This window comes from Balaenoptera acutorostrata, chromosome 7 (assembly GCF_949987535.1).
Source record: "Balaenoptera acutorostrata chromosome 7, mBalAcu1.1, whole genome shotgun sequence".
In the NCBI taxonomy this organism is placed as follows: domain Eukaryota; kingdom Metazoa; phylum Chordata; class Mammalia; order Artiodactyla; family Balaenopteridae; genus Balaenoptera; species Balaenoptera acutorostrata.
Window position 1 is genome coordinate 99,412,742 of NC_080070.1, and position 21,257 is coordinate 99,433,998.

Consider the following 21,257-nt stretch of genomic DNA (forward strand, 5'->3'; position numbering starts at 1 on the left):
TAGTAGTATATACTTAAGATCACTCAGAACTGCAGGTATGAACCTCAATTCACACAGTACTTCCTAACACTGAAAGCCAACAAGGAAACAGGGGCAGCACAACAGTCATGGTATTAAAAACATCAATAACATATTCTGACACGGTAATGATAACAGCTTTTCCAGGTACTGAGAGTGAAGGAAAACTCTCATGCATCCTCATAAACAGAACATGTGTACTCATGGGCCACAACCTTAGCAATAACACGTGTGTGCGCACGCTTGCACATGTGCATGCACACATGCACATAGTTAACGCAGCAACTGCAAAGAAGATATATAAATGGCCAATAGGCACATGAAAAGATGCTCAACATCAACAGTCATTTGGTAAATCAACATCAAAATCACAGTGAGAGACCACTTAAAACCCACTAGGATGGACAAAACAAAAAAGAGTAACAAATGCTGGTGAGGATGCAGGGAAACTGTAACCCTCGTATTACATGCTGGCAGGAATACACAGTGATGTAGCTGGTTTGGAAAAACAATCTGGCAGTTCCTCAAGAAGTTAAACATGGAGCTATAATATTACCGAACAATTCTACTCCTAGGTATATATCTGAGAGAAACGGAAAACATATGTCCACTCAAAAACTCATACACAAATGTTCAAAGGAGCATATTCAAAATAGCTCCAAAGTGAAACAACCCAAATGTACATCAACTGATGAATGGATAAACAAAATGTGATATACCCAGACTACAGAACATATTATTCAGAATAAAAAGGAATAAAGTACTAATGTATGCTACAACATGAATAAAACTTGAAAACATGCTTTAAAAAAAAAAAAAAAAAAGCCGGCCACAAAAAGGCCACAGACTATATGATTCTGTTTATATGAAATGTCCAGAATAAGAAAATCGATAGAGACAGAAAGTAGATGAGTAGCTGCCATGGACTGGGGACTGACTGCTCCTGAACCTGTGTCTCTTTTGGGCGTGATAAAAATGTTCTGGAATCAGTGATAGTAGTTGCACAGTTCTGTGAATATATTAAAAACCACTGAAGTGTACCCTTTAGAGGGGTGTACCTTATGTAATCAATAAAAAAAAATTGTATGTGGGAAAAAATAGCAAATTTTCAATTATTCCTTCCTAGTCAATATAAAATAGACCAAAAAACTCCAACAAAATCTGAAACTCCTTTATTTCATTATAATCTTTTAAATTCCAGGTTGAAACAGGATCCAATACAGAGAGATAGAAAAATCATCATGAAAAACCTGGATAAGGTACCTAAGAATACAGTCCTTTTTTATACTAGCCTCAGATGGGAAACTAAGGAGAAAATATAGACGACAATGATGTATTATAAACTTCAACGCTGCTAAGAGACAAGATCTTAACTGTTCCCACCACAAAAAAGAAATAAGAATTATGTGATATGACAGAGGTGTGTATGGTGGTAATCATCTTGCAATATGTAACGTATCAAACACCTTGACCTACACAACGTACGCCTTAAAACTTAAATACATCAATTATATCTCAGTAAAAATAAATTTTAAGAAAGAGACAAAATAAATTACTCCAAAACTTGCCCCATTACCAGGTTCTGTTTGTAATATTTAGAATCATACCTTAGATGCCAAATAAGAATCAAACATGCCTGGGCCTGCCCAGGGAATTAGTGAACAGCCCCAAGGAGGCAAAGTGCAAGAATGTTTCTGTTTGGAGCTAGGAAAAGGAAGGGATTTTATGCTCCAGTGAGCTCACAAGGGGGTGAGGGACGATGGGACAGAGATAGATGAGAAGCGAAGCCGTCGCGTTGACTGTGCACTCTTTCTGAAACCAGACTCCAGGGACCAGCGGTGCAGGCCAGCGGAGAGAAGGGCCGTGGGACAGCTGGAGGACCCACAAAGGGCAGGGTGCATGGGCACAGGCATGGGGGCATCTGGGCTGGGCCCTCTCACTACCTATGCCACACAATCCTGCTCTGGTTCTGAGTGCAATGGGGAGAGCCCCGGTGGCACGGACGAGAGCACGTCACAGTGGGTGCTGGCAGCACCACAGAACAAGGAGCGGGAAAGATCACGACAAACGTCACATGGTGACTCTGGCCCAGATCCTGCGGCACCTCTTCTGGGGATGTCCAGATCCAAAGGGGCAGCCTCTGCAGGGGGCTGACAGGCGGGGACAAGAACCGCTAACATTTAGAATGAGCGCAAGCGGGACTCCATCTACACTCAAAAAATGAAAACTTCAGTTTACACAACGGAATGCGTCGAGGAATGTTTCGTTGAGAATAACAGAGCTGTACCTTCGCAGCTCCTCCAAGGTGAACACACCCCTTTGGCTGCTCTCCTGCCTGCCTGACTGCTCTGTCTGTTCTTCCTCCTCTTGTGCCCCACGGAATTTCTCAAAGGCTTCTCACTGAACCGTCTCCCTGCATCTTTTTTATTCACTTAACACTCCTTATACAATTTGTTTTCCTATCAAATCTATACACGTGTGTAAGGTCTAGAACAGTCCACAAGACCACGCTCATTTCTGACAGAACTGTAGGGTCTAGGGGTCCCAAAGGCCACCCTCACTACTGACACCAGCTGCAGATTTGGTGCGTCCGAACACCGTGCTCAGTTCCAGGAATTAATATGTGACAAGAACTCACGGAAGACACTGAAGGCAGTTAAACTCATGGTTACAGTTTATTATAGCATAAGGGCTATCACTTAATGTCAGTCACAGGAAGAGACGCCTGGGGCAGAATCAAGGAGGGCCCCAAATTCAGAGCTTCCAAGTGTCCTCTCCCAAAGGACACTGTCGATTCCTCCAGTTAATAACACATGACAATGTACACATAGTACTGCCAACCAGAGCAGTTCACCCAAGCGTTGGGGCCCAGAGTTTTCATTAGGGCTCCGTTATGTAGACGTGGTTGACTGGCAACATGGCAAACCTCAGGGTTCACAAGTGCCGAAAGCCCTCACCCAGTACCCATCACTGTGAGATCACTGTGTGTGGCCCGAGGCCCAGGTAAAGAAGATACTAACCAGGCAGACATTCCAAGGGCTTAGAGACTATCACCTAGGAGTTCAGGGCAAAAGCCAGACTTCTCTTTCAGCAATGTTAAATTCTTTACTACACCGGCTGCTTGCCCGCTCTTCTGAGCCCCAGATTCGTATCTCCAGCTGCCTTCTTGATTTCTCCACCAGTTTCGTTAAATTCAAATGAATAAAGTCAAACTCATCCATATTTCCCCAGACCAACTGCCATTTCACTGTTCCTGTTAATAGTACCAAATCCACTTCTTTTCAATAAAGAATTGAGGCAGTTTATAAAACCACAATACAAGATATAAAATTAGAAGGAAACTGGGGTGAAGAAAAAATAGCCCAGAAAAAATAAAATAGAATAATGCTGCAGTGAAGTTAGGACACAGAATGCATGCTGTAAATCCCTGTTCAGTTGTTAGAGATGGACTGCACATTTGGCTCTGGGCTTTTGAACAGCCAAATGATATCTGAAACTAAGAAGAAAAGACAAGCAGTTTCAAAATTCAGAGTCCTTATTTTTTTTCATGATGCCCAGGAAGTACTATTCTTCTTCCACTCACCCCAGAATTGAAGACTTGAAATTTTTCTCACTGTTGTCCTCTACGTGCCATGGTTTATCAAATGATAAAGATGCTATCTCTGTGATGTTGTTTGCTTTTGTCTTCTCCTTATATACATATTCTCTCTCTCCAACTCCAGTCATTTAAGATTTCAAATTATTCTTCCTTACGAACAGCACTTCCCTGTTCAAAACCTGCAATGGTTCCTCACTGCTAAGTTGTTCTTTAAACATTTTTTTCTATCTACAAAGAAATATATGCTCAATGCAGAAAACAAATAAAAGACAAAGTTAAAAAAAAGAGAGATAGAGAAATCCTGCAGTCTAGATATGCAATTCCCTAATATTTGACAAATGTATATGCCCTAATTAATACAAAGAACATTTCTCCAAAATCTCAGTTTCCTGATGTAGTCTCCGATTCATGTTCTTTGCCAACTATATATATTGCAATTATTTTCTCCTACTCTGAAGCTGGTCATTTCATTTTTTTTTTTTTTAAAGGATTTTTTTTTTTTTTTTTTAAAGCAAGGGTTTTTATTATTTATTTATTTATTTATTTTTGGCTGTGTTGGGTCTTCGGTTCGTGCGAGGGCTTTCTCCAGTTGCGGCAAGCGGGGGCCACCCTTCATTGCGGTGCGGGGACCGCTCTTCATCGCGGTGCGCGGGCCTTTCACTATCGCGGCCCCTCCCGTTGCGGGGCACAGGCTCCAGACGCGCAGGCTCAGTAGTTGTGGCTCACGGGCCCAGTCGCTCCGCGGCATGTGGGATCTTCCCAGACCAGGGCCCGAACCCGTGTCCCCCGCACCAGCAGGCAGACTCTCAACCACTGCGCCACCAGGGAAGCCCCTCATTTTTTTTAAATGTCTCTCAATCAGCAAAGGACTTTTTATTTGGATGAAATCCAATTTTTAATTTTTTTAACCTTAATACCTCTTGTATTCTCTCTACAAAATCTTCCCCTACTCCAAGGCTGTGAAGACTTCTACTTTTTTTCTTTTTGTAAGCCTTATGCTTTTCGTTTTACTTTTAAGTCTATGGGATCCATCACAACCTAAGAAATAGATCTTTTTAAAAATCCACACATTTGCTGTAAGATCAGAAACAAGACAAGGATGTCCTCTCCTACCACTTTTATTCAATCTTGTGCATGGAGCAATGAAGCAAGAAAGAAACTTAAAGAATGCTAAGGAAAAGAAAACTATTTTCAGTTAAATGATAAATGCTTGTGCAGAAAATCCAAAAAATCTACACAGAACACACACACACAAATAGAATTAGCAAACAAATTTAGCACAGTTACAGGACACATGGTCAATAAATTAATTATATTTCTACATATCATCAAAAAACAAAAACAAAAGAGAGGAAAAAATTTAAATATGCGCAAGACCTCCACACTAAAAAAACATAACACATTGCTGAGAGAAATTAAAGGCCTAAATAAATGTGTTACCAAGGCTGTGGCCCCAGAATCATACCCCAGCCCCTCCCTCAAATAGAAACCAATTACTCTTTTTTTTTTCTTTTTAAAAATCTTTTTCTAGAAACCAATTACTCTTTTCTAAGTTTCAGGGGGAAGCTGCAAACAGAAAAAAAAAAACAAGAACTGGTTAGAACCAACAAGGCCCAAGATGGCGGAAGATCTGACTTCCAGCAGACCATAAGCCTCATTATACACTCAGTGTAATACATTAGCAAGCTAAATGACACACCCCTCAGTGCCTTGACAGTTATGACTGCCACGACAACAACCAGAAAAGCCCAAACAAGGACTGAAGAGGAGAGCTGCATCAGTTCCAGGTCCAAACCACACTCCTGTTCTCTGATAACTCATGAATATTCCTCTCACTCTATCCAAATCCCTCCATTTTACCTCAACCCGCCTATAGATTTGGTGTCTCCACCCGGATTGGCTTGTGAAGTTAATTTGTGAACTAAGTTCCTGCTTCTCCTTTCTTTGGCCATTGAATAAAGTGTGTGCTGTTCCAGTCTCAGCAAGGGTTTCATTACAGCTGCATGAAACTGATGGAAAAAGAACCTCTCTGGGCGAGACCAGGGGTCTCAGCCTGGGCTAGAACCCTGGCGTGAGTCCAGCTGACCAATTTGGTAATAAATGGACACAGAGATGTTAGTGGTGTCTGGGAGGAAGAAATTTCCTCTACCTTTCTAGGTTGTTCTAGCTGGTCTAAGAATTAAATTGACAGGTTAAAAGGAGAAAATCAAACAACAGTTTAATGACGTGTATACACAGGAGAGGCCCAGGAAAACTGAGTAACTCTCCAAAACGACCAAAGCCCTCATCTTAAATACCATCTTCAGGATGTTGGGGGTAGTGATTTGGGACTTCAAAGGGAAGGAAGGCCATTCACATGGAGATGGAAAAGCAAATACTTGGTAAATGGCTGTGACACAGACACAGAGCCACAGAGCGGACTCTGATTTCTAGGCTCTGCTGACTTCCCCATCACACCTAGCCCACATTCTTTGCAGACACCTCTGATGACAGTTCTATTCCTGTCAGGGAACATGCTCTCTATCTAAGTTCTTTTAGGCATTTGGGGGAAAGTCAAAGTTTCTTCCTGAGTCTTTTGGGCCTTTTCAGCTGGAAATAGTCCACATGCCAAAGAGACTTCAGGGATGGCAAATTTTGCTCCTCTACAATGGATTAGAAGATCAATACTACTAAACACATGTCTAAAATATTTGTATTTATAAGCTGAGGCTGACATTATACATAAATACAAAGGAACTAGACAAGTCAAAACCCATTCTGGAAGAGAAGCACAAAGTTGGAGGGCATCCACTACCCAGTTCAAGACTTACTATATAAAGCTACACAAATCAAGGCAGTGTGGAATAAGAGCACCAAGAGACCAAAAGTGGAATGGAACAGAAAAGAGTCCATAAATAGACCCTAATACATACAGTGAATTTATTTACAAAGGCACCAAGCAATTCCATAGGGAAAAAAGTGTCTTTTCAACAAATGGTGCTACAACAACTAGACATAAAAGTATACAGAAAAGAAGAAACCTCCACACCAACTTCACACCTTACTGCTGACAGTTTGGTATAGCTCTTTCACCCTAAATACAATTTTAAAAAGAGAGCTGATCATACCACAAAGGTTCTTTTGCCTTTTAATGGCCAACATTAAATTTTGAGACTTAGTAAAATTCAACCTGTGTAATCTTGTGGGATCTCAGTTCCCTGACCAGGGATTGAACCTACACCCTCGGCAGTGAAAGCGCCAAATCGTACCCACTAGAATGCCAGGGAACTCCCAAGGGTTCTTCTTCTATTCTGCCTTCCTTCGGGTTTTTAAAAAAACGTATTTCTAGATGATGTTTTAATTTACTTCACGTATAAATTTCTCATCCTCATATTTATCCTCTACATGATGCTGCCAAATTACTCTTCAACCTAATCTATAGGTTGCCCATTTGGTAGGAAAACAAAAGCTTCTCAGAGACACCTCTCCCAGGCTCCAGGATTTGGCCAGAGAAATGCCCACCCCCATCAATAAAGTCCAATTCTTTTTAACTGGCAAGGCCCCCTTTACATTTTCTATAAAGTCTCTTCTTTTACCTCTAACCAAATACAACTTCATTCCCTTCATATCCTCACAAATTTTCCTTTTTCTCCTCTTATAATTAGTTAACCATACAAAAAAGGTGAAAAAGGCGCTTAAGTAGCTTCTTAATCTAGTCCATTCTTTCATTCATTCCATAGTCAACAGGCCAGATTGTTCTATCTTGTTTCTAGTGAGGAGCAGGAAGCAACAAGACAGGCAAGGCTCTGCTGTGAAGGAGCTTATATTCTACTGGCAAAGTCTATAAGGCCATGAACTCCTAGAAAATACAGATTGTTTCTCCTTTATCTTTACAACCCCTGTAGTAAAACACAACACTTTACAAATAGGAAAGCCTCAAAGAATTCAATTGTTAGGCTAACTAAAGCTTAGTGATCAATAAATACCCATGTCAGTAGTGATTCACAGCAAGGGGCCTGACAGGTGTTGGAATTGCCTCAGTCTCCACGAAAGGAATGCAATGAAGCCTCATGTGATAAATTCTGCCTGAATATTACCGCCTTCATATAGTTAAGCAGAGTCTCTTCTCAAGGCTTCAAGTAAGCCAAATTAAGCCTACTAATTTTTAAAAATGCATACAACCGTGGTGAATTAAGTATTCATGCAGAATTAGTGGTTTTAAGGAAAAGAACTGTGAATGAATAAAGGTTATCTTTTACTTATCTCAAAAAGAACAGAAACTAAAGACCACATTTCTGGATGGACCTGGAGATTATCGTACTAAGTGATGTAAGTCAGACAGAGAAAGACAAATAAATGATGTCGCTTATATGTGGAATCTAAAAAAAAAGATGCAAATGAACTTATTTTCAAAACAGAAACAGACTCACAGACTTAGAAAATGAATTTATGGTTACCAGGGGAGAAGGGGGGTGGTGGGGATAGATTGGGAGTTTGGGATTGTCAGGTACACACTGCTATATTTAAAATAGACAACCAGGGACTTCCCAGGCAGTCCAGTGGTTAACACTTCGCCTTCCAATGCAGGGGATGCAAGTTCAATCCCTGGTCAGGGAGCTAAGACCCCACATGCCTCGGGGCCAAAAAACCAAAACATAAAGCAGAAGCAATATTGTAACAAATTCAGTAAAGACTTGAAAAATGGTCCACATCCAAAAAAAAAAAAAAAACCTTAAATAAATAAATTAATCAATTAATTAATAAAATAAAACAGACAACCAACAGGGACCTACTGTAAAAAAAAAAAATTAAAAAGACTACATTTTCATAAAATATTTGAGCTACATGACACCATTTCTAAGGCAACTTCGTGTAATGTATATTGCTTTTTCTTCTTAAAAAAAACAAAACACAAAAAACCTGAAGCTATAAAATAGTCATAAGTCATAGATTCTGGGCAGAGAAAGAAGACCAATAAGAAATTAAACCACCAACATTAAATTTTGAGACTTAGTAAAATTCAACCTGTGTAAACTTTTCACAAATGGAAAGTGAACACACATGGGTAAAGGCAATTTGTGTATAAGGAAGCCATTTGACATTTTTCTAGTGTGCAAGTATTCATATTGTTTACCCTATGTTTTGAAGAAGATATTCCCAAATTCCCACAGAAGAGCTCGGGGGCACTGTGGATGATTTTAAGAAAATTTAAAGCAGAAATGAAGGGTCTGTACTCTGATTTGTGTGTCCTTCATGGCATGTCAACCTCCTCACCCTGACATGCCTTCTCAGATACACAGGTAACACCAGTGCTGTCCTGCCCTTAGTTGAAGCTTAACACCAGAGACAATTTCTTCACCCAACCAGAAATACTTACTGCACAGTAGATGGTTCAAATGCAGTGGGATTAACAAAACATACAGCCCTTGACCACAGGAAATCTTTCAGACTGAGGAGAAGAAGCTCAGAAACAAACGCAAAAATAAATGTATAATCACACATCATGATGAGTGCTACGGGGGTGGGGAGTGGAGACTACTGTGGGTGATAAAGGAAGAGGCCTAAATAAGATGTGATAGGGATTCAAAGAAGGCATAAGGAAATGACACGTTTCAGTACCAAGTCAGACCACAACTATGTTGAAATCGATGTCTCCAAAAACGATGCAAGTGATAAACTGTATACAAGGTGCCAACTTACCTAAAAATGATTTAGGAGAGCCACAAAACAGGATCTCCAAGGAGTCAGTCAGTGCAGGCAAGCATGATACACCAAAGCGACGTTCCTACTTTCACCATTTACTCGTCCTTGGAGTAAATACGTGCTGAGCATTCTGGGGAAGTTTTAGAGCACAGGTAGTTCAAAGCAGTAATTCCCCTTACACAGCAAATCAGTCACACAGTGTGAAGTGAAGGCAAGGGTCACTTCTCTTAGTCACAGATTTGGAGTTTTAGAGGAATGGTAGATGCCTCAGGTGAGCGAGCCATCCTTAGCTTCAATGTGCAGAAAAATCACTGGATGAACCTGTTAAATACTTGGAGGCCGGGTCCTACTCCCAAGGATTCCAATTCAAGACTTAAGAGTCCAGCCTAGAAACGTTCTGATGCAGGTGGTACAGGTCACACTCTGAAAACCCACATTAGACTAAAATCTCCCCAGAGGAGGAGGTTTTGCCCTAATGAAGAGGCTTTCAGCTTAAAAAAGCAAGCAAGTACAATATTACACAGGGGCCTCCTAGAACTGTTTGCTTACAGGCTGACCCTGTGCCTGACCCTTGTTATACTCTGGGCTTGGAAGAAAAAGTCGGAATAAACCACAGAGCCTGCTGCTACAGTTCCTGCCCCAGACAACTGACCAGAGGTAACACAGAAAAACAAGGAGAGAGAGAAGCAGTGCTGACCACTCTGTCTGCAGAGGCCAGAGAAACACGCGTACCACAAGCGAGGCAGTTAAGACTGCGAAGGGGTCAGCACAAAAGTACAGACGGGGACACACCCGAGAAGAGAATGATGGAACAAAAACAGAACTAAGGAAAATAAAATTCGTATTTCTTAAGAATCTTCTATGTATCAGGCAGTATGCCCTACTTCACATATGTGTCTCATTTTATTCCTCAAAAAATCATCAGTGATAGGTGCTGTTATATATTCTATTATATGGAGAGATGATATTATAGATGAAGAAACTAATAAAGCTTAGAGCAAAGGTAACTTGTCTGAAGATACAGAAATGGAAAGCAACAGGGCCAGATTTTGAACCCAGCTCTTTCAGACTCCAAAGTCCATATTCCCCCCCTGGACTCGTGGGTAGGAACATGCTAGCTGTGAAGAAAGGAAAAGAAGACTCCCAGGCCGCAGAGACTGCCAAGTACAATAGAAAGGAGCAAACAATAATGCATTAGCAATATCAGAACTTTAAATAGTGGCCTTTTTGTTAAAAAGGAGTTAAGTTTCACAAGCTTTGAATAAGGAAAGACTTGAAAAGGTAAAGAGGTAAAAAGAAGGTAAAAAGTTAAGATACAATTTGGTTCATCATGAATGATTCAGAATTGCAGGAACCCAAATGCTTATTGCAGCTAAAGGTAGGTGATGGGATTCCAGGTGACCTTCCACACTCCGACCCCCAAAACACCTATAACTCCTATGATGAACAAAAATGTCTTTTGTAAAGAGAGAGAGAAAAGATGTGGTATATTTTGTTTCTGTTGATGTTTTATTTTATTTCAGGACTATTAAGAACTGGCTGGTGAGGCAGAGGTTCTCCAAGAATGAAGTCAAAGGAAACAAGCGGAGACGTGAAGTGACAGAAGAGAGACAAGCCACCTCCACAGACTAAGCAAAACATACCCTTAGACTGTGAAAGGCAGCCCTCCTCTTCCCTCTTGCTGAACTCACTCCAGAGCCCTTAGGTAGTGCCAAGCAACAAAGGACATCTAAGGACAGGCTAGGTGTTGAGGAGAGGGGAGACATGTCCAAAATGGCAGTGACATACAAGGAAATTAATCTAGTCAGTAAACATAATGAGGATAATGACAGCCTAGTCTCTTACTGCCAAAGAAAGAAACTATAGATATGGTAAGGATAAAACTGAGCTGAATCCCCGGCATTACAGTGGAAATGAGATATATTAAACTCATGGATTTTAATATATGCATAAATAAAAACAGAAATAAATATTTAGAAATATATACATAAAGGAAGTGTGTGTGTCCTTAGCTCTGTGCTAAGAGACCTAGAAGCAGTGACACCCCAACAGTAATGATCTCATCTAATGCCCAGATCTTGTTTTCTAAATACTGTTCTTCTTTAAAAGAAACCAGGGCTCTTTGTGGAGAGAGCTGATTCCAGGGCTGGCATACAGATAATACAAGATGAACTGGGAACATCTTTTTTTTTTTTGTTTTGTTTTGATTAATTTTTATTGGAGTACAGTTGCTATGCAATGTTCTGTTAGTTTCTACTATACAGCAAAATGAATCAGCTATGCATATATCTCCTCTTTTTTGGATTTCCTTCCCATTTAGGTCACCACAGTGCATTAAGTAGAGTTCCCTGTGCTATACAGCAGGGGTCCCCAACCCCTAAGCCGCCGACTGGTACCGGTCCACAGCCTGTTAGGAACCGGGCCGCACAGCAGGAGGTGAGTGGTGGGCGGGCAAGCTAAGCTTCATCTGCCGCTCCCCATCACTCGCATTACCGCCAAACCATCCCCCCACCCCACCCCCGGTCCGTGGAAAAATTATCTTCAATTAAACTGGTCCCTGGTGCCAAAAAGGTTGGGGACTGCTGCTATACAGCATGTTCTCGTTAGTAATCTATTTTATACATAGTATCAACAGTGTATATGAGGAACATCTTATTTGAAAGTAAGAAAGGATTTAAAGAATGATAGGGGGGCTTCCCTGGTGGCTCAGTGGTTTAGAATCTGCCTGCCAATGCAGGGGACACAGGTTTGAGCCCTGATCTGGGAAGATCCCACATGCTGTGGAGCAACTAAGCCATCCGTATGCCACAACTACTGAGCCTGTGCTCTAGAGCCTGTGAGCCACAACTACTGAGCCCATGTGCCACAACTACTGAAGGCTGCGTGCCTAGAGCCCGTGCTCCACAACAAGAGAAGCCACTGCAACGAGAAGCCCGCGCACCACAACGAAGAGTAGCCCCTGCTCACCACAACTAGAGAAAGCCCGTGCACAGCAATGAAGACCCAACGCAGCCAAAAATAAATAAAATTAAAAAAAAAAAAAAAAAAAAGGATAGGGACTTTTCCCATCAACAGAAGAATGGATAAAGAAGACAAGGTACACACACACACACACACACACACACACACACACACACAGCGGAATACTACTCAGCCATTAAAAAGAATCAAATTTGCAGCAACATGGATGGACTTGTAGGGCACTGTGCTAAGTGAAATAAGTCAGAGAAAGAGAAATACTGTATGATATCACTTATATGAGGAATCTAAAAATTACAACAAACTAAACAAACTAGTGAACAAAAAAGAAGCAGACTCACAGATATAGAGAACAAACTAATGGTTACCACCAGTGGGGAGGGGGGTAAGGGCAATACAGGGGTGGAGGAGTGGGATGTATAAACTACTGGGTGTAAGACAGGCTCGAGGATGTACTGTACACAACATGGGGAATATAGCCAATACTTTGTAATAACTGTAAATGGAAAGTAACCTTTAAAATTGTAAAAAAAAATTTTAATTAAGTTAAAAAATAAGGGTTTACATTTATGCTAAACTAAAAAAATAATAATAAATAAAACAAATGACACAGCTTTATACGTACTGATACAGAGTGACTTCTAATATACACTGTGAAAAACTAATGCGTAGAACAAAAAAGAATGATATGAACTTTTCAAAAGGACAGAGAATCAACCTGAAGGAGCTCCTAATGGCCAGGTTGGGAAAATCTAAGCATCAAAACAAATAAGGAGAGTAAATGATTATAACCCACTGAGTAAAAAGGAAATCTATGAATGAGTACATCTGAGATACACAGACAGATGGATGGGAGGGAGGGATAGGTAGAATAGAGGGAGAGAAAGAAAGAAGAGGAAGAAGGAAGTAAATTTCTTGAAAAAAGAATATTTACAAAGGTTCAAAGTAACTCTCAACAAAATGTTTATTAATTACCAGGGGGTAAAGAGTAACTTTACAGTAGAGCTATCTGGCAGATACCAACCTGAACAAGTGATTGGTGACATCAACTGTACTGGTATAAATCAAAACCATGTACCATGTGATAGGATTCAATGAGAAGAACACTTCTCAGAGAACAACACTATTTTGGTATTCCAAATTGAGAAAACATTATACAAAATAATTGGCCTACATCTTCAAAAATGTCAAAGCCATAAAAGCCCAGAAAAGACTAAGGAACTGTTCCAGACTAAGGGAAGAAGAAAACAAAATGCAATGTGGGGGGCTTCCCTGGTGGCGCAGTGGTTGAGAATCTGCCTGCTAATGCAGGGGACACGGGTTCGAGCCCTGGCCTGGGAAGATCCCACATGCCGCAGAGCGGCTGGGCCCGTGAGCCACAACTGCTGAGCCTGCGCGTCTGGAGCCTGTGCTCCGCAACGAGAGAGGCCCGCGCAGCGCGATGAAGAGTGGCCCCCGCTTGCCACAACTGGAGAAAGCCCTCGCACAGAAACGAAGACCCAACACAGCCAAAATCAATCAATCAATCAAACATACGCATCTGATTCAAGATCCTCATTAAAAAAAAAAAAAAAAAAAAAAAAAAAAAAAAAAAATGCAATGTGGTTCTTCAATGGATCGGTTTCACAAAAATAACAATACTGGGCAACTGGCAAAACCTGAATGGAGTCTGAGGACTGAATGGTAGAAGTATATCAACATTAACTTCCTGATCTTGATAGTTGTATTGTGGTTAACATAGGAGAACGTACTTGATTGTAGGCAAAACATACTAAAGTACTCAGGGGTGATAAAGCATCGTGTTGGTAACTTAAATTCAACCCTTTCCAGTGGGAAACTTATCTATTCTATTGGGGAGTGGGGGCATTTCTTTTCCCAGACATTCCCAATCAACTCCATGGGCTCCTTGAAAGCATTTGTCAGTTATCTTAAACACCTGTTATGGTCTATACCACAAAAGAGCCAGGTGTGAGGCAAATATTCTCATTCCAGCAGTGGGGAGCCTATGACCTGAAGAGAACAGTTCCTTCACACCAACCTAATGTTTTGGCCTAAGCAGCAAAATCAAGACAGTTGTCCGCATTTCCTCGTCAAGTAACTTCATTTTCAAACGAAGAAATGCAGATTAACAGGGAGGATGGAAAACATCTTCTTTTCCATATTAAAAGGCATAGATCTTTACCTTTGGGGTCATAATCACTACTCAAAGAAATGCTAAAGATCAACATTCCATTTTCTAAGGAAAACATGATTCTATGTGTAGAAATCTACACCTATGGAAAAATCACGTTAGAGCGTGATTCTTAAACTTTTCAGAGCAGAATGTTAACTTTTGCTTACTCGTAACTAAAAAGTACATTGTTCCTTAACCAACACACAAAGGGCCTGCAATCACTAGATAAATTGATACTAAGATACAATAGAGCCAAAGAGTCATTAATGCTTTATGGCCTGAACATGTGTGCATCTCCTGCCATCTATTCTTAAGCCCTATAGAATCTGATTTACATTTTCCTTAATTTGTAGCAGATAAATGTCTCATCAACTGTTCAGAAGCTAAGAATTCAGATTGTGATACTTTTCTATTAGAGGGAATTAAAGTCCAAGTGAGTAAGAAGAGGCAGCAAATGGACTGCCTTTCCTTTCTCCTAGATTCTTGGGATCCAGTCTACACAGAGTATGGGGTCTGGATCAAACTGTTTTCAATACTCATCACACAACATGCTTGCCTTTTAGGAGTTTAGCTATATGCTCTTGGTCTTTACGAAACGTCAATACACGAATACTCCACTTGAATAATTTCTATGTATTCCGTGAAATCATAGCTGAAAACATAATCCACTACGTCACAATGGCAGAACCCACAAACTGTCTTTTTCGTTGAGTACAACACCAGGAAACAAATGGACAGACTTTCTTTCCACAGACAATAAATACTATGTAACTCAATGCTGAGCAAAGAAAGGAACAGTTCCTTATTAGTCTCAGCAGCCAAGAAGCTCAAATCCAATGTAGTGAACAGCAAGCAGTTTAATTGGCTCCTCCCGTAGGGGCTTCGTACCCTCTACTTTCTGTGCTCTTCGCAGATGGTTTACTATGTTTTTATCTTTAATAGTCCTGCTTTATACCATCTTTTTAATTCTACCAGCAGATTTAAATCCTCTTGAAAGTACCCAGCATATGTACGCACACATGTATTTATTTTCCTTCTCTTACAAATTTTCCTTCTGATATCTCTTATATTTTCAGGTAGCATTCTACACTTAATGATCTAAAAATTTTTAACGATATGGACACCAAGCGGCTAATTTAATAAAGACCAAGGAGTCTGCGTCATTAACCCCCCTCGTCCTCTCCCGGTGGGGAGGGCAGGCGCGTCACCTTTGCAGTAGTCTGCGGGGTCCTCCTGCTCCTCATCGTCTGACCCCAGGATCTCCTCCTCTGGCTCTGGGGGCGCAGGGTCTGCCAGAGGCGGTGGCGGTGGAGGGGGCGGGGGTGGAGGAACCAAGGGAGCTTTCTGTTGAGGCTCCGGCCTGAAAGAGAGGAAGGACAATTTCTGTTTACTCAGAAGTAAATCCTGCATTATGAATACACTTGAGAGTTTCTTAATGTGGGAAAAAATAAAACTTGTCACACACTAAGAAGAGATGCTGATTAATGTTACTTCATCCACTTTAGCTGAATTCAAGTAATGTTTCAAAACACAAGTGGGGGGCGGGGGAGGGGTGACTACCCTTATTAACCAAGGAATATTGCTGCAGGCCCATTTTCACTCCAAGTGTCATTATTTCTTAAGTCTTGATAATATTATGAATTGTAAGTGAAATAAGAGTTACCTCCCCACGATACACAGCCTTAGTAGTTAGAACACATCCCCCAGAGATTAGAAAAAGACAGAGGAAAGCAACCCTGGACTTTAAAAAAAGGGCTTATTTTCCATCATTTTAAAATCAGAATTCCTTTCCCCATAGAAACAGTAGGAATGTGGTTAGGTTTCCTGGATAACTCATAAAAGCCAACTAATGTATACTGTAATGTACACCTTGCTTAGCAAGAACGCTGTCCCAAACTGGAAATTAAACAAAGAAAACATCCACTGCAGTCAAATACAAATACAATCCATACATCAATGCAAGACTCCCAAAGGTTATTTCTAATTGTTACAAAAAGGCCAAATGTTTAGTATACTCTTTTACAAAAGACAGGAAAACCTATAATACTAAAAACAAATAAACAACTTAAGAGGTTACAGATGTAAACCCTTCAGATATCTAGAATAACTCAGGACATATTAAATACATTTGCTTAGAAGTAAAGCATTCATAATGCAATTCTATAAAATCAAGCTTTCACTTATAAAATTTAACTGCTCCTTCTAGCCACATCCCAATGGGGAATCTTGAACCAAAAGTCTCAACTGGATGCAGAACCCCTCTTGAGCTGCAAGCTGCCCTAACAACAGGACCACCACCGCTCTCCCTGAGCTGGCCATAGCTCTACAGATAAAAAGTGGGGAGGGAAAAGATACCGAGTGGTAGGCGCAAGGGGGTTCGGCTGATGGACTGTTCCCCAGAGGCAGTTTCAGTGGGATGAACAGAGGGCCCCTAGTCTGGGGAGCAAGGGGAACCTCACAGCCACTGATGTGGTAGATAACGGCCATTTTTTTTGGCCTGCCCAGTACTGATGTTCCCTTTCTAATGAAAGCGTGTTTTGGAACACTGCTACTCCCCGCACAATGAAAGGCTGGCTCCAGTCCTCGCTCCTCGCTCTGGTACAGCCTAGGGCACAGAGCCCTGGAACCTTGCTTGAGAAGGTCAGCCATCACAGGGTGCAAACTATCCTAGCTGCTAGTAAGGGGCAGGGCCAGAGGAGCTGCCCCTTTCTAAGCTGAACCTCTAAATTCTTGCCAAATCTAGGAGCCCCCAAATAGCCTTTAGCACACTGCCTTCAGCCTAAGGTAGTTACAGCTCATTTATGTGGGTTGCCACCAAAAACTCAAAGTGCCACAGCAAACGGAGGAAGGCAGTAGAAACACCAGCAGTCATGAGGATGGGGTGGGGATCACACCCCACAGGTAACCTTACAGGTCAACACTGGCAAGTATGATTACCTTTGGCAGGACAACTAAAGAATGTTTATAATCTGAAAATGACTTGCACTGATTTCTACTAGCTAGAATTTATGGAGGCTCAAAGTTACAGCTCCCTAGGTAACAGACATTAGGACAATGGTGGTGATAACATTCTGAATTAACCACGCCTCATGATGGAGTACTGAAAGGGAGTCATCACAACCAAACACCAACATCACTGCCAGGACCTCCAAAAAAATCCCAAGGGACCTTATGGAAGTGCAGTCATCTTTCTGGCAGCCTTGCAAATGCTCATTTTCTTTTTAATAGACATGCCTTTACTGAAAGTAAAATGGTCCTAGGGAAAAGAGGTCTGAGGAATGGGAGGTAGGAGAGGAACTGCACCAGTTTCAACGCTTCCCCAAAGGGAAGAGGTTAGAGAAAAGATTTACATGACCCATTCCTGGGGGTGGAATCTATCTATCTGACAAATTTGCTCAACCACAAATACTTTCAAGTTGACTATTTCTTCCTAAGAAATTTTATATGAAAAAATGAAGATTCTCTAAATTAAAAAAAAACAAACAAACCCAAAAAAACAACAACACATATTCCCTGTGGAGACTACGTAACAACTAATGAAAAGGGAAGGACTGGAAGATCTTGTTCCACTGGTGCAGGGCGCTGCTACGCTCGACACCACTGATACTTGGGCCAGGAAACTCATGGCTGTGGGTGCTGTTTCGTACGTTGTAGAACGCTGTCAGCCTGGCCTCCAGCCACTACATGTCAGTTGTGATCATCATAGACATGTCCAGAGACAAAGCAACCTAAATGTCCATCAACAGAGGAATGGATAAAGAAGATGTGGTACATATATACAATGGAATATTACTCAGCCATAAAAAAGAATGAATTAATGCCAGCAACATGGGTGGACCTAGAGACTATCATACTAAGTGAAGTAAGTCAGACAGAGAAAGACAAATATATGATATCGTTTATATGTGGAATCTAAAAAAAAAAGGGTACAAATGAACTTATTTACAAAATAGTAGTAGACTCACAAATGTAGAAAACTTATGGTTACCAGGGGATGAACGGGGCGGGGGATAAATCGGGAGATTGGGATTGACAATATACGTACTGCTATATATAAAATAGATAACTAATAAGGACCTGCTGTATAGCACAGGGAACTCTACTCAATACTCTGTAATGGCCTACATGGGACAAGAATCTTTAAAAAAACCAACACTGGATATATGTATATGTATAACTGATTCACTTTGCTGTACACCTGAAACTAACACAACATTGTAAATCAACTATACTCCAATAAAAATTTTTTTAATCATCACCAAAAAAATAACCTATGCCCAGACACTGACAAATCTGGGGGGTGGGGGTGGGCAGTGGTGGCAAAATGATGCCCATGTGAGCACCACTTCATCAGTGGCATTTGCTACATATACCTTTACCTCAATGGAATAGACTGTATCTATGATAAGGGAGAAGAGATTCTAATTTTCACATGCCCATTTTCTCTAGTTTGAGAGGCTCGGGTATCTTTATCATAATGTGTGTCTCTTGGTGAGCTGCCACGTCACTTGCTTAACAAAATTCTCAGACCCTCTGGTGTCAGGCAGGGCCATGCTGAGCAGGCAGGCAGATAGTTCCCCCAAAGCCAGTTCTATCAAGTTAAAGGGATGAGTCAGGGTACCTTGAAATACAGAGGAGGTTGAGTAATGTTGGTGTAATATCTTGCCTGGCTATCACATCAAAACATCTAGAACTCTGCTGTCCTCTGGCCCCACGTGGGTGCTGAGCACTTTAAATGTGCCTAGTCCTTACTGAGATGTGTTCTAAGTGTAAAATATGTACTGAATTTCCAAGATTTAGTATAAAAGATGTAAAATATTTTATTAATAATTTTATATTTATTACATGTTAAAATGATAATGTTTTGGATATAATAAATTATTAAAATTACATTCATCTGCTTTTTACTTTTTTTTAAACGTGGCTGCTAGAACACTTTAAATTTCAAATGAGGCTCACATTACCTTTCTATTAGATGGTACCACTCTGGACCCTCAGATTCAACAATAGCAGAGGAGCGTCCTGGCAGAGATTCCTGGTCACATCAGTGAATATTTTTTTCTGAGGTTTCTCCCAGTAACCTGCTTCATACCAGTTATCACCAACTCTCAGATTACCCAGATCATCACAGTAAGATAAGTACACTGTAACTACCAAATGTTACAGTCCAATCACTGACTCTTCTTCATCCCATCCAGCCTTGTTACTGCCTACCGCACAGGAAAAACACAGGAAATTTGTCTTAGGTCAGATGTACGTAAGAGAGAATGATGCCACACTGTCTTTAAGGCTGGCTTCTTCAAAGTGGTCTCTGGTGGCTTCTACAGCACCTCAAAGCCTGGTTAAATCTCAACTGTTTAAAAGATCAAGAGGTGATCTTACCAAGTGTATACTCATGAAATACGTCAAGCGATTAAAAAAAAAGAAGACAACTTTCATTAATCCTATTGAAAACCATCAAGAAGTTATTTCAAAAAACAAACCAAAAAATTATTACATATAAGAATTAATAGGGAGTGCCCTGGTGGCCCAGTGGTTAGGACTCGGCGCTGTCACTGCTGTGGCCTGGGTTCAATCCCTGGTCAGGGAACTAAGATCCTGCAAGCCATGCGGCGTGGCCAGAAAAAAAAAAGAATTACTAGAAGCACATAAGCCGTGGGGGGAAAAACTCATAAATATTTTCAACAACAGTGCCATCACTACTAAATGGTGAAAGAATAGTCTTTCAACAAATGGTACTGGGACAAATGGCTATCTGCATACAAAAAAATGTTGTAACCCTACCTCACACAAATACATAAATATTAATTCAAAATTAATAACTTGGGACTTCCCTTGGTGGTCCAGTGCTTAAGACTTCACCCTCCCAAGGCAGGGGCCCAGGTTCAATCCCTGGTCAGGGAACTAGATCCTGCATGCATGTCGCAACTAAAAGATCCCGCATGCCGCAACTAAAAGATCCCGTGTGACACAACTAAGACCCAGTGCAGCCAAATAAATAAATAAAAATATTTTTAAAAAATAACTTGCAGGAAAAAAATATGAGTAAATCTCGATTACCTTAGGCTTGGCAATGTTTCTTAGATATGATACTAAAAGCATAAGCAATAGAAGAAAAAAGATAAGACTGGACTTGAACAAAATTAAGAACGTTTGTGTTTCAAAGGGTACCATCAAGAAAGTAAAGATAACCCAGAGAATGGAAGAATATATTTATAAATCATACAGCTTTAAAGAAACTTGTATCTAGAATATAAAAAGAAATTTGTAACACGACGATAGAGACAAATTTTTAAAATTAAAGAAAAGAAGTAGAACAGACATTTCTCCAAAGAAGATATACAAATGACCAATAAGCACATGAAAAGATGTGTAGCATCATTAGTCATTTGGAAAAGGGAAGTCAAAACCACAATGAGATACTACTTCACGTCCAATAGGATGGTTATATTAAAAAAACACCAGGCAACAACAAGTATTGTCAAGAATGAAGAAATTGGAACCATCATACGTTGTAGCAGGAGTATAATATAGCGCAGATGTTTTGGAATATCGTAGTTCCGAAAAACGTTGAATTTAGAGTTACCATAAAACCCAGCAATTCCACTCCTAGGTATATACGCAAGAGAAACGAAAACATCTGACCCCACAAAATCTTTTGTAAAAATGTTCAGAGCAGTGCTATTCAGAATAGATAAAACGCAACAACAATCCAAATGTGCATCAACTGATAGATGGATAAGTAAAATGTGGTATATCCTTACAATGTAATATTATTCAGCAATAAAAAGAAATGAAGTACTGATA

General features: G+C 40.6%; 1 protein-coding gene across 11 annotated transcripts in view; it reads right to left on the bottom strand.

The window, feature by feature from the left end:
- The window catches only part of SRPK2 (SRSF protein kinase 2), a 229,168-nt gene that overhangs the window by 56,456 nt on the left and 151,455 nt on the right, over positions 1-21,257 (bottom strand). For all 11 annotated transcript variants that reach the window (XM_057549513.1, XM_057549517.1, XM_057549516.1 and 8 more), the window contains one exon: positions 15,659-15,810. In XM_057549513.1, coding sequence (XP_057405496.1) covers positions 15,659-15,810 — 152 coding nt within the window. The remainder of the gene's footprint in view (positions 1-15,658; positions 15,811-21,257) is intronic.